Source organism: Takifugu flavidus, chromosome 11, assembly GCF_003711565.1.
Source record: "Takifugu flavidus isolate HTHZ2018 chromosome 11, ASM371156v2, whole genome shotgun sequence".
Taxonomy (NCBI): Eukaryota; Metazoa; Chordata; class Actinopteri; order Tetraodontiformes; family Tetraodontidae; genus Takifugu; species Takifugu flavidus.
In genome coordinates this window covers 11,720,308-11,734,346 of record NC_079530.1, presented here as the reverse complement: position 1 = coordinate 11,734,346, position 14,039 = coordinate 11,720,308, and the positions used below count along the sequence as shown (strand labels likewise).

At 46.2% G+C, this 14,039-nt stretch overlaps 1 protein-coding gene across 7 annotated transcripts in view; it reads right to left on the bottom strand.

The window, feature by feature from the left end:
- The window catches only part of macrod2 (mono-ADP ribosylhydrolase 2), a 284,197-nt gene that overhangs the window by 56,306 nt on the left and 213,852 nt on the right, over window positions 1-14,039 (bottom strand). For all 7 annotated transcript variants that reach the window (XM_057048325.1, XM_057048329.1, XM_057048326.1 and 4 more), the window contains one exon: window positions 13,585-13,658. In XM_057048325.1, the coding sequence (XP_056904305.1) occupies window positions 13,585-13,658 (74 nt within the window). The remainder of the gene's footprint in view (window positions 1-13,584; window positions 13,659-14,039) is intronic.

The window sequence follows — 14,039 nt, the reverse complement described above, 5'->3', positions numbered from 1 at the left end:
CGCTCGGCTACTCTGTGACAGATCCGTGAATGAACAATGAAACTTTTAAGCATATTTAGCAAATGTATCTTAAATGCAGCAGGCTTTTTGATAAGTTGCACTATATCAGGCAACAGCTGCCTGCTGGGCCATACTCTGTCTTAGCCATTTCATGGCAGCAGATAGACAGGCTTGCCGCTGCCACTCAAAGCTGAGCGTGATGGCTTTTGTACCAAGATAGCCTGTCAAGACACGTGCAGACTCTGAGGTTTGCCGGAGGAGCCATCACAGAAGCTACGCAGAGACATAAATAAGTCTGGACTGTCAGCAACAGCCAGAACTCTGCTCAGACCTGGAACACAAAGTCCTGCAATCGCCCTTCCCTGATGGAACCAGTCTAATATTTAGAACTGTCTCACTCAAGGGGAACAAAATCAGGCAGTATTCATCTTTAAACCATGTTGTTTGCATTGATTGATCATCATACGCATCCATATCTACTGCTATGGTCTATACAATACCTGCAATCATATGAATGTGATGCTGACTCATGGCAGAACATCTGCACCTACAGGTCGGTGGTGAGTAGATTCTCAACAAGCAGCAGCAACTGTTCCGCACAACGAATCAAAGTGAGCAACGTGAAAAATTTATTTTCTGAATTACTGTGCTTAGCATGTGGGAGGTAATAGCTAATGCTAATTAATCATAGATAAACAGCTTCTCAAATGTCCTGAATGCACAAGGACTAGAGATGGAAAATACACTCCTGCTGAACTCTGACACATACAGTCATTATTTATGTGGGCCTTTGCTGTTTCTAAATGAATAACTAATCATCCACTCATCTCTTTACATTGCTGTTTCAGTTATATTGAGCAGGATTATCTCAGAGCCCAGCGGTACTCGAGTATTTAAAAAGCCGCGTTTTACTGGCAATGCACAAACACACCCACCTGCACATGCACACACCTGCACATGCACACACCTGCACATGCACACGCACAGCATCAAAATGCCAATGTTTTGTTTTCACCTGCATTGGTTTTGTAATGGATTGAAGCCAAAATTAAAACCGAAGTGAAATTTCGCATCATTGCAGAACGCCAGCAGCTCTGGAGCCTCGCCCATCATGTGACAGGAGAGAAAAAAATAAAATAAAAAACAAACCAAAAAAAAGCTCAAAGTCCCTCAAAGAGCTTCTCTAAATCTGTCCGTCAGATGATGATGAAAAGAGCCAATTCTGCAGCTTCCTGGTGCTCAGCCTTTTATTTCATTCAGTTTGTTCAGTTTTTATTTGAGGAAAAAAAGACTTGTGCAAATTGTTCTCTCCAGTGTGAAGCCTGCATTACATAAACAGCGCTCTGAAAACATCTGAGGATACTCGGGGTACAAAAAAGAACCAGAAAGGTTAGCATCAAAGAAACTGCTCTTTTAAGCAGTGTTTAGAGGGAGAAGCTGAGCTACGGATGCTCTGAAGGTCATGGCTCACATACACAGTCAATCTTCATTACAGTCTGTCCGTTTCTATGATATACGGCGCAACATTTCAGGGCCCGGAGCCCGGCTGAGAGACGGCCACGCTCACAAATATTCAACCTAACAGCACTTCCATACCAGAGCTCGACGCAGCGCCCTCTTCTAGCAGCAAATCAAGGTACATTTCACACAGGTTTGTGGAAAACAATCTCATCAAAAGGCGTGAACACGTTTCTGTCGTTACCGGTGAACCCGAAATTGCCTTTCACTTTAAATTAGGTGGGTTGGAGAAGTTTGAAGTCGGACAAAAACTCCATTTTCTCCTGTGAAGAACTGCAGTCCGAAGGCAGGACTCTAGCATCGAAATGAATCTCTGACTATCAGGCTCGCTGCCTTTCACAATGATTTCCTTTAATTAGAGACGCTGATGTCGGTGTTTCAGCCGCTTTCCCCCAAAGCTGTGCCACTAAAGTTCATATCGTGCCACAGAAGTTTTAGCCTCTGAAAAATACATTTTTCGTGGTTTAGATGAGGGAAATACAAAACATTAAACCCTACATGACATTTGCTGGGTTTCCAAGTGGAGATGAAACTCTATAAACTGGATGGGACGTGATTAAAACTCCTATAGCTGGACAGACGTGATCAATAGTTCCCACTGGAGAAAAATGCGTTTTAAACGCTCAATCTTTGAGCAAATCGTGGCGCTCAGTTTGAAGTTTGCCCTCATCAGATTAGAGAGCAGCCTCTCCGAGCATCAAAGACAGAAATGTACCAGATTTGCCAGAATACTTTGCCTCTGTATCCCAGAGATTAGATTTTCTGTCCATCAAAGCTTCAGAAAACTGTCTGTGCTCGTCACATTACAGAGGGAGAGCGTTCCTGTACTCCATAACTATCAACTAATCTAATTCAAGGACTTGAAGGAAAAGATTTATTTCATTTCAGCACTCAGGAGAGACTGTTCACCGTGATTAACGCGCAGACACAAATACCACTGATCCGCTTCTGCCCAGGAAACGGCTGCTGTTAGACATCTGTGGGATTAATCCTGCAGACGGAGGCAGGAGAAGCATTAAAACCACTTTGTTTTATTAATTATTGCTTTGTATCATTATTATTTCTGCCTCTTTTATTTATGTGTTTAGCTCTGACACAATATGTTCTTCACACAGTCTTCTGAAATCTTGGGTTTGGGAGAAAGACCAGCTTTTTAATAGAAAGATCTCATCAGCTCCTAAAAATGCAGGTTATTTCTAACCCTAACCCACCTCTGGTAAAATCCCCGACGTCCTCAGCTAAACAGATCGAGTGATTCAACCCCTTTAATATCGTGGCCCATCTTTAGGACAACTCATGGCCTCTCGGCCATGCAGGGTGGTCTTCCTGGTCACTGCCGAGTGAAGACGACTAAGCTGCCATGTCAGGAGCAAATTCAAATCAAGTTTATTTCGCCGGTAAAATACAGGTCAATAAAAGTACCGACCTGTATTACCTGGATGAGAAGAGGCTCTACAAAACATGTTCAACCATAGTGAAGTCTCAGTCGGAGGAATCTCCACATATGAAATCCACAAGTGTGTGGATGGCATGAGTGAGGAGATGATGTCTGAGAGAGGGAGCAGAGGCCGACTCATGGTGATCGAGTGCCACGTGCTCCAGTCTGACAGAGCCACGCTGGCTCGCCAGGAGCCTGATGAAGTCACCAGCCAGAGCAACTCCTGCCCCTCCAGAGCGCAGCAGCGCCGATCGTTACTCCCAGGTCCAAATGTCCCGCGTCTGAAACAGTTTCATCAAGGTATCGTTTCAAACGAAAGCTTGGAGACTGGAAGTAGGCCATGTGGCCGCCGTGACTTTCTTTTACACCTTGAAAGACTGAACTTCAACTTCCAGGCGCCCGGCGGAGGCAGGAGGTGAAGGGAAATAAAGGAGGCGAGGATGGACAATGAGAGGACCAGGGGGCGACCTTTCCCCGGGCAGGTAATGACCCGTCCCAGACCACCTGGCTTCCTGCTGGGGTCAAGCAATTAATGCTGCCCTCCTTTGATTACTTCAGACAGCCGGCGGCTCCGACAGGCCAACAAATATTGTCCGCTGCACAAACTCTGAGGAGGAGACGGCGCAGATGAAAGTTCACGCTTGGGTCGCGCTGTTAACACACTCAGCCGAGATAAACAGCCGAAAAGGGACGGCGCTTAGCTTTATAATTGCTGCATTTGCATAGCGATGCGGCGTAAACAGACCTGGTTGTCGGTAAGCCCTGACACCGCCGCATACTTTAAAAACCCAAGATCATCGGTAAAATGCATCATTTCATTTAGAAGGAGTTTTTTTCCCCGCATAAGGTGTGATAGCGTGAGTGAGATCGCCGTTTCTTCTTTTCATCTGACAGTGAAGGTGACAGCAGGAGAGCGGGCCGAATGAATGCAACGCATTTTCCTGGTTTTATTGCTCACTGGCAACATTTCTGAAGCTCTTAGTGAGGTAAATATGGTAAACACTGTCTACTAGCAACAACAGTGCTAAGTGTTGTGCTCATTGTGGACAAAGACGGGATTTTTTTGGAATATTCAACATGTTGGAAGCCATTTAGACAAAGGCACTGTCTCCCAGGCCTGGTAGACATCTGTTAAAGTTGTAAGGTGAGCAGATTAACGCGCAGTACTGGGTCATTATGAAACCATACAGTTCCGAACACAGTGACCCGGAGATTTTAACATCATTCTGCCAGCAGCTCTACAGAAAGACAGGTTCAAAAAGCCAAACTGCCTGTGTGATTATCTCCTCAGAACTCAGCAGGACTCGAACGGAACCGCAGCTTCAACCTTTAACACAACTTTGAAGAGCATTTATAATATTTGGAGGCTCTGCAGCAGCCAAAATTACTCTGACATTACTGCCGAGTGTAAAATTAAAGTTTAATAGTTTATCATTATGCACTCATGAAGGACTTTCCAAAGGAAAGGTAGACGTGTCAATGAGAAGGGGGTGTAATTATTATAATGTATTTAGAGGATAATTTTGGCTACATCCCAAATAGTTTCAAATGTCAACCATAAAAAACCCTTAGGCTTCAGAAACACACGCCATTAAACTACTTTGGCAGCATGTTGAATATGTTTTTCTATGTCTCACTGCCAAAGATCTGTTCTTCACGCCAATATGACGGGATGGTATCGAGGCTCGAAGGACGGCAGCCTCAACGAGACGTTCAGGACTCCCAAATGGAATAAACACTCGCCTCCACGGGTCCCACCCATCGATGCTTTGACATCCAGGCGTGTGTGTTCGCCGCACAGACCCGGTGTGATCACTTCAGAACAACAGTTCTCATGTTCTCCCTGAAGTACGCTTTCGCCTGCGGCCCTGAACCGCAGCTGCAGTTTAAATCGCTGGTTCCCAAACTTGTTTTGCGGCGCCACATTTCTGGATATAAAGTTATTTTCAGCTCACCAGCTGTCATCCACGGCTCTCAGATAAACACACTCACATGCGCGTGCATTACTGGCCACCGTGCAAAGGTTTAGCCAGGTCCTGAGCAGTTTTTAGGCTGGACTTTAAGGTCCTCTTCAGTAGGTGGTGTGGACTCTCCATGTGTGTCACCGTTTTTGCTTGCTCACTATAAAGATGGTCGTCCTACTGGCTCACGTCTTCCTCGGTGGTGTTTTTAAGGAACACAGCAGCGCTGGTGTTCAGAGAAGCCCTGCACCCCTCTGTCATAAGGCTGCCCCCCCTCAGGGGGTCACGCCTCCCAGTTTGAAGACACTAGCTTATAATGTAATCATTCCTGAGTGCGAGTGGCTTTCTTCAAACTGGATAAAATTCTACCAAGGCCCCCCCCCAATTGGTGAAGGGAGGAAATCAATGAGACATCCAACAAACAGGGTCGCTTCAACCACAGCTGCTGACAGCCGGGAGCCACAAAAATCCACTTCAGGGCGTGGGGTTACATTACAAATGTAAACAACACAGCCTCCTCCACCCTCCCTTACTGTGACAACCTTTTCTTCTGAGTACAACCTTGGGCGATAAAAAAGAAAGGGGAAAAAAAACCCACCGAGAGCCCCGATCAAGTAATTTATGCTTGGAAATAAAACATTGACTTTCAAATGCACGGCTGCCTGTGGCCAGGCTTCAGGGCTGATTTGATTCCCCTTTGAGATGGTGAGAGATACGGTCCATTCCCCCTAATCACATGCCAGAGACCGTGCAATTACACAGCAACAGCTAAAGTAATCACTGCGGTGGTCTCCACCCCCCCACCACCTGAAACGAGCCCCGGCCCTCACAGACAGGTAGCACTGTGGAGCCCAGCGTTTGCACGGGAAATGTGTCTTTTAGCCGTCTGAAGACGAACGGCGCCTGATGAAAGAGGCTGTCACTGCTGAACTCTCACGCACTGATGAAATGGTTTAGGCTTTGATGCAAACCACAGTAAAACCAGCGCTTTAATCCACCTACAGATCACTTTCTTTGAAAAGCTCAAAACCTGTTTGATTAGTACACTTTGAAGAAAAAAAAGAGCAAAAAGTTTTGACTTTATTTGCACACGATTGGACACCAATATTAACAAGAAAATGGAAAGAGGTGCAAAACAAAGGATCAAACATTGACAAAGGGCATGCAGAGAATAAAAGCTGAATATGAGGTCCTCTGATATAGATGCTACAGACACTTCTCTTTCATTTATCCTCCTCACCCGAGTAACAGCAGCCATGTGTGCAAGCAGATTGTTCCTGCATTTCAGAAGTACTAATCAGGCACAGCCCCCACAAAGGCTTTAAGACCCCATAGAACTCAACATGTATACTAAATCCATGTGTTTCCATTTTCTCCCAGGGAAAAAAATGTGTTAATCTTCCAAGGAGAGAAAAAAGTGGGTCCTGGCTGTGACTCTTATTTCATTACATCCCACCCACCTAAACCTTACGGCAGCCATACAACAACCAGCCTGGCTGGGTAATTTACCCCACCAGATCACAAATAACATTTGAAAAACATGACAAAGGGCCCAAAGTCTCATCCCTGGCCTCGGAACTCCCCAGATCCCAATCCAATCTACGATCTCTGGGATGTAACAGAAGTGCGGATGGAAGCGTGGCGCCGCCTCACAGGGGGAAGCGCACCCACGGCTGATGTCCTGGTGTCAGCACACGTCTAATGTTCACCTCCCATGCTTGATAACAACACGCTTACAAATTTTAGCCAGCTGAGAAGCCAGTAGTGACTGAGAGGAGCTGGAAGCTGCGCTGACATCAGTACCATGTCAGTAGATTGTGTGATGCTGCACATTAGGTACAGAAGAAGAATAAAGCTTCATCAGAGGCTGCTGGCAGCCAACTGGAGCTCCATATGCTGCAGCTGATTGTCTCCAAAGCCCCACAGCTCAGTCTGCCAGCCTTGCTAGGAAAACAGTCAGTTTTTGTTTTTTTTTAGATTTTCGCCTGGTATTTTCCTCTGTAACGCCAACATTCATAACTGCCTGGACGGTCCAGATCTTACACTGACTTCCCATTTCCACGCTCATTAGTGCGGGCGAGCTGCGATATTTCAAAGCTTTCTAAACGTGTCCGGTACCGGTTTGCGCCTGCTTCCTGCCAACCAACTCAGGTATGTCGAACCCAGTAAGCAGATCCTATTACACTGGTTTAGATCCCACCCTGAAGTCGGGATATCCAGCTTAGGAACAGTTCCTCTATATACTCCTGCACGAGTGCTCAGCTCTGGCTTTATTATTTAATATGAGGGGGGTGAGAGGAGGGTGGAGTGGCCATAATGTATTTCATCAACTATCTCTTTCTGCAGGCCACAGATAGACGATGTAATTAATGTTTTTGATCAGCCTATTTTGTCACCTGAACTTTACTTGGTCTTAAAATCACCACTGCAGCTCCGCCAGAGGTGCCGCAGTGGAAATGCTGTTTGGAATTTGACGAGTCTCCTGTCCTCTTCTGAACCAATAACTCAGCCCACTCTGGCTTTATCGCTGCGTGCCAGCTTACCGCTATCTGTGCTACACTAAATCAATTAGCATGTCATTAAGATAGCTTGTCTCAGCAAAGAGGCGGAGCTACAATATCTGCATGAATGGAGAGAGCCCAACTCAGAGGACATCATATCTCATTCCTCCTGTTGGACCCAAGTAGGTTGCTGTTAATTGGGGGTTGTGTCTGGGTGCGCAGGAGTGATTAGCTAACAACTAAATATCCCCATTTGAAAAGTGTCTTACTCTTGATTTACAAAAGTAAGTTATTTAACACCTGTAGAGAGGAAGGATGCACACGGGCTAATTGTTGTTTTTGTTATTTCCCATTACTCAGTAACAGCTACAGCCGTCGTGTTCACGTTGTGGTTGTCTAGCTTGGTCACACAACACATTTCACTGTATTTCAGATTTAGGAGATTTACTCATCCTACCAATAAAGCTTTTCTGGATTTCTTTATTCTTTTTGTCATTTAGTTTTCATTTCTCCATCAAAAGGTCAGACAAACATGCGCCGGCCTAACTTTATATTGAACAGCGGGCACGTTTCATCAAAAGTGCACGATGTCGTGCACGCTGTCTGCAGATAAGGTGTAAATTCGTACCAATATTGTGCAAGAATAATTAAATTGATAGTGATTCAGAACGAATGGAACCGATTTAAAGGCTGAACCTAAAGTGTTGAACAACACCGATCCGGGGTCATGAGAATCAGAGGGCGCACATCATATTACCCAGAGTCAGCCAGATAATAACATCCTCAGATCATAAAAGCCGTAAAATCCCACATTCGACTGCCTGGGGCCAAACAGCTACTGCTAATGCGCTACTACATGGCATGCATTAACACTGGTGGCAGGGAAAACCAATAAGGCCTTCACGCTCTTTCTGAGGCATTTCTATAGTCAACTCTGCAAATATTCAACGCCCAGGCTGAAAGGAGGAGTTCATTTTCCCAGGTCAAACATTGAATCTCTGTACAAGCAGAATCAGCACAAGACGGAGTCAAGTGTCTGGCTCCCGATTCAGCCTCCTGAATCTCTCAGTAAACAAATAGAGGGTTACAAAGTGGCTTCAGAAGCAAAGTGCCCCTTTGAACACCAAGCCAGTTCCCTCAACCACCAGTGTCCTGGAGGCGCACGCTCCGGGCTGCAGATCTGACCCATGGTGACGTGGAAACAGTGAACACGGGCCAAGAAAAGTCCAGGTCCAGCTGATCAGGAAGACAAAGGTGGTGATTTTACGCATGTTCTCTTCCACATCGACCCCTCTTCTCTTCCATACATCACTGCACGTCTTTGTTTTTGCAGTTAGTCTACTGTCTATTCCGTATCATCCCGCGGATCAAACAACTGCAGTGATAACAGTCGTATTCATGAAAAACCATCTCCCGCCGTGAGCCGCTGACTGCCAGAGTTTTGTGAAGAACATTCAAAAGAAAGTTTCAGCGGGTTACAGAGGTTCCGTATTTCCGCCTCCAGCTGACGGCGGCATTTAAAGACTGTCAAGCTGTGAAGCCTCAGCTGGATCCCCACCAGCGTCTGTTCCGGTACGCCCCGCCTCCTACTTCCGCGCTACCTTGTTACTCATACAGCACTTACCAAATATTATTCCCATGGATTGTCACATTCCAGCCTTTCAGAGGGACCGATGAAAAGGACTCTGGGTTAAACACCGTCTGGATGAGGTCACATGATCAATGGAGGCGCTGCAACAAAGGGAGGAATCTTTGACTCCCGTCTTCCTCTCCAAAGCCAATTCATCGTCATTCCAATGGCCCCACATTCAGCAGCAGGAGATAAACATATAGAATACTGTAGAGCGACTGTATAAATGGGCTTTCCTGTCTGTCACGCTGAAGGATATCGCTGGTCACAGCGCTCAAAAATGTAATACGCATTTTCTAAAGGTGAACAAGACAATTTATAACAAAGATAGCAGCGAGCATCCATCTTATTCAGCAGAATGACAATGAGCTCTTCAATTTCGTCATCTTATGGCTCCATCTGTCAAAGCGTCCTCAGCAGATATCACACAGAGCAACACAATCAGGACCAACACACAGCCACTTGACATTCATCAGGCATCACTGGAAATAGAAATATATATGGCTGAAATTGCATTTATTATCAGGAGTTGAATGACAGGTAAACAGATCATTCACCAAAAACACCAAACCCGTCTGTCTGGCTGGCGGCAAAACCCAGACTGCCGCCGGGGGGGGGGGGGGGGAATCTTCCCGCATCAGCTCTGACCTGGGTGACCCAGACGAGCAGAGTGTGTGTGTTCACACGGCGTGAGTGGGGCTGGGTGGCTGGTCCCATGAAAAGCTTCATTAGCGAGCCTGCTCATTTGGAACCTGTGCATGGCAGCCAAATAAAGTGTCAGAACCCATTTTTCCCTGGTAGATTAAAGCCCGTATAAGCCCAAATGAAACTTAATTAGATCTGAAGATTTGAACTCCAGTAATGCCAGATGACTGGAGGGCAGAGTAATGGCGCCAATATAAAATACTGGTTGAGATGAGGTGTTGTGGTTTGGTTCCATTTCTGCCATTTTTGAAAAGATCAGAGCTGTCTGGTTCAGTGTCTACAAATACCCCCCCTTATATGTAATTTACTGAGGCAGATACAGGGGACTAGAGGCTGACATTTTGAAATATTTCTATTTCTTCTGATCTAAAGGAGCATTTCTGTTGTGATGCCTGTCCAGATCGAAGGTCCGGCCACGCATGACCACAAAGAGGCTATTTATTTCTGCACAATGGAGGTCTGTGTGCCTCTAGAGGTGAAATCCACACGTGGAATTTGTCCTTTGTGTGCTGGTGAGTGCATCAGGGCTTCCGTGGCTGGCCTGGGAGATAAACGTGCTGCTAATCAATCACACTGTGCACTCTTTTTGTATGATTCTGCCCTCTCTTCCTACCCAGACGTGCTCCACCCAGCAGCTAGTTTGTGTTACTGAGCCACATAATACCACGGAAAATGAATGGAACCGTGTGTAAACCACAGTTGTTACATGCTGCCAGTATAAAGCAGCGGTTTTTGGAGTGTCCGCTGGCTCTCGCTCTCATCAGGATGCGACCTGCTGCCTACCATTAAAGGAAAACTAATTATGAAGCTGACGAGCTTAAATATTTAATGGCAAAAATCTATGTGCTTGGTGGGACTGAGCTAACAATACATTTCCATGTCTAGTCCAGAATAAGAATTCAAATCAACACTCTGAATGACGAAAACTCAACAATAATTTAATCTCCTCACCATCGGCAGTTTTACAGATAAAGAAAAGAAGGGCAACAAATACGCTAATCTAGCTCTGGAGAGACGAAATCAACAGTGAGTGAGTGAGTGAGTGAGTGAGTGTGTGAGGGAGTGAGGGAGTGAGTGAGTGAGTGAGGGAGTGTGGGAGTGAGTGAGTGAGTGAGTGAGTGAGTGAGTGAGTGAGGGAGGGAAGGAGTGAGTGAGTGAGTGAGGGAGTGTGTGAGTGAGTGAGTGAGTGTGGGAGTGAGTGAGTGAGTGAGTGAGGTGAGTGAGTGAGTGAGTGTGGGAGTGAGTGAGTGAGTGAGTGAGTGAGTGAGTGAGTGAGTGAGTGTGGGAGTGAGTGAGTGAGGGAGTGAGGGAGTGAGTGAGTGAGTGAGTGGGAGTGAGTGAGTGAGTGTGTGTGTGTGTGTGTGTGTCACAGAGAGAGAGAGAGAGAAATAGGTACGTATGTCAGGTTTGTCCCAGCTCATTAACACAGATTTTTCCTTCCATCCTCCTCCTTGTGAAAAGGCAGATAAATAATGATCTCACCAAACTCAGTGGAAGCTGCACCGTCTCCTGATCATCCCACCGACCGACCGACCGACCGACCGACCGACCGACATAGTTTATATCCTCTTATGAGGAAAGGAGCGCCCCAGTGCCGCTATGGGCTGGGCACCACTGGGATAGCTAATGAGGGAGAGGGGATAGCTAATGAGGGAGAGGGGTTGGACATGCAGCTGTTGGTTCTTGTCATACTTTGGTATATACTGTCAACAGGTTGTGACATGTTAAACTGGGATTAAACGTGACCTTTGACACCGCTTTGTCCTTGGACGACAGCAGCCTGGTCATTCTGACCCGGCCAACACTGAGCGATGCAGCCGGATGCGTACAGGAGGCCGCAGCCCGCTGGGAACGCTACCGGCGTCAGAGCGGCGACGCTCGGGGACGCAGCGGAGCGCCAGCCTGCACTCGCCCACCTCGGTGTCCTCAGATCCTCAGCCAGCCATTGTAACATGTTCATGGGCCTGAAACGACCCGTCTCTGCGGAGGCGGACGGCGCGGGCGCGGGCGCGGGCGCGGGCGCGGGCGCAGCGATCTCGCCGTATTGTTCCATTCGTGATAAACTGGGATTTCGCTCAATCTTTGCAGAGCCGCGTGCCGTCTGTGATACGAGCTGCTGCGGCGATGCTGAACTTTGGGAGACTTTTGATGGCGTGCAACACACCAATTCATCACTTTCAGGAGGAGAGAAGTGGGAACGCCTCAGACACACTGCACAGAACAAATGCAACACTTGGCCTCCGTGTCTGTACGAGACAAGCCCAGACAACCTTCAGCGCCTGTGTTCCTCAAACCTGACATGGAAATATGGTGGTGGCCAATCGGTTTGATTCTGATTAAACGGCACCTTTCCGAATACATCGGCTGGAAGCATTAGACAGTATCACGCACGAGCTCGTCCCAACATGGAACTTTAATTCTCTAAACTGTTGTAAATCATGTAAAAAAAGATTATTTCCTCAGGAAACAGTAAATGAAAATGAAGCTGCGGAAAGACCTTCTGCTTCGCTGTTGAGTGGTTTTCAATATGAAGAAAAATAAAATTAGCTTCTGGTTAAAATGTAATAGTTTATTCTCTCTGATCACCTCACAAAGCTTCTTCACCCTGGGCCCAGGTTGAGTGCACAGTCGCTTGGAATGTTGCCAAACAGCATCCAGATACAGACATCTGCCCTCCACATGAAGAAGAAAACTTAGCACTTGATCAATTCAGCAGCATTTAAATAAAGTTCCTAATGTGCAGAAATGAAGCCGTAGGAGTAATTCAAGTAGCAGCGTCTGATGGAGAACAACAAAAGACGTCAGGGTGGAATTTACAGCATAGAAATGCTCATTTAAGACAGATTATTGATGCATTCTGATCGAGCGATCACCAGGAGAACAAGTGCTGCAAATACCAAAACCAGCAAAGGATCATGGGAGCTCAGCTTCACACGACTGTTCACAACACCCGTAAGACCAGAGAGATGCTGCTGCTGCGAGCTTTATGAAACGCTTCAATCTGGAGCGGCAGATATGAATAATTCACAGCAAACAGCGATGACCCCGAACTTTAAATTCACTGGGTGACAGCAATTCTCGTCCAAATGGTTGTTATCTTATCAGGAAATGTAAACTCTGTAAAAGCACGGCGCAGCATAATCATCTGGCAAAGGCTTATTTTCCAGACTTAATTAGATAATTTCATGTTATGATCACATTATGGAGAGTTTGTTCTGAAAGAAGAGTCTCATTATTGCTAGGAGCTAACGTTGCTAAGGCTCGTTTTTAGATGACGTAATCTGAAGGCGATCCGTCAGAAAACGCAGATGTGCGTCAGCTTCTGCTGGAGCAGCTGGATCTTTGTTGATGACCGTCATTTCCAAGGATTACTCTTTCCCTTCTAATCAAATCATTTAGACCTGATGAGGATTTCTTGGTTCCTTGTGGTTCAATTCTCTGTGCACTCAAGCCTTCAGCCGGGCCCTCAGTCTCGGGGGTGATTATGTCTTTAATACAAAACCCAATTTCAGGATCATTGCATCTAATCTGTTTATGTTGTACTGGATCTGCTGGGGTTAGCGAGCATAGGCCAATTAATGAGCCAACAGACCATTTAAGGCCTGATTAGTCTCACACTGGCTTTTAATTTGATATGCATACAAACCACAAACTAAACAGCCAGTCAAGCTGGGAAAGGTGGAGTTCTGACACAGAAATGCATGAGAATTGTGTTCTGTGGCTCCAATCAGCATCGTTCACAGGAGAGACGCAACCTTCCAATACAGAAGCCACCTGGATATTTGGCTCCGCTCCACTTGATTCAAAAATGCATTAGCAAACTTGTCCTACCTTATCAGGATTGTCCTTAATCCATCTCTTCACTGTGCTCAGCGCGATGTCAGCGGCGGGATCGTTGGGAAATCCTTGGAGGGTAGAAGAAGGAAAAAAAGCCACAACAGCATCAATGTAAATTGCATAAGACATGCAGATAACAGACTGATATGAAATCAGACAAGCAAACAGACAGACAAACCTGTATCTCTACAGGTAACTACATTTGGGCTAAATCAATAGAAAGTGGTGCAAGCTGCTTGGTTCTGGTAGATTAGACCAGCTGTCTGATGAACTGCTGCAGATCTGCGCTCCAGATGCACCGTGGTGGAAAAACACACTCACAAATATAATCGCATATACCGGGTACGTCTGCAATCACACACACTCCCTCGCTGATGCCACAACGTATCCAATGTTTTGTCTCTAAGGAGAATTTTCCATTTATTTTTCTGCTGGATACACGATGCCAT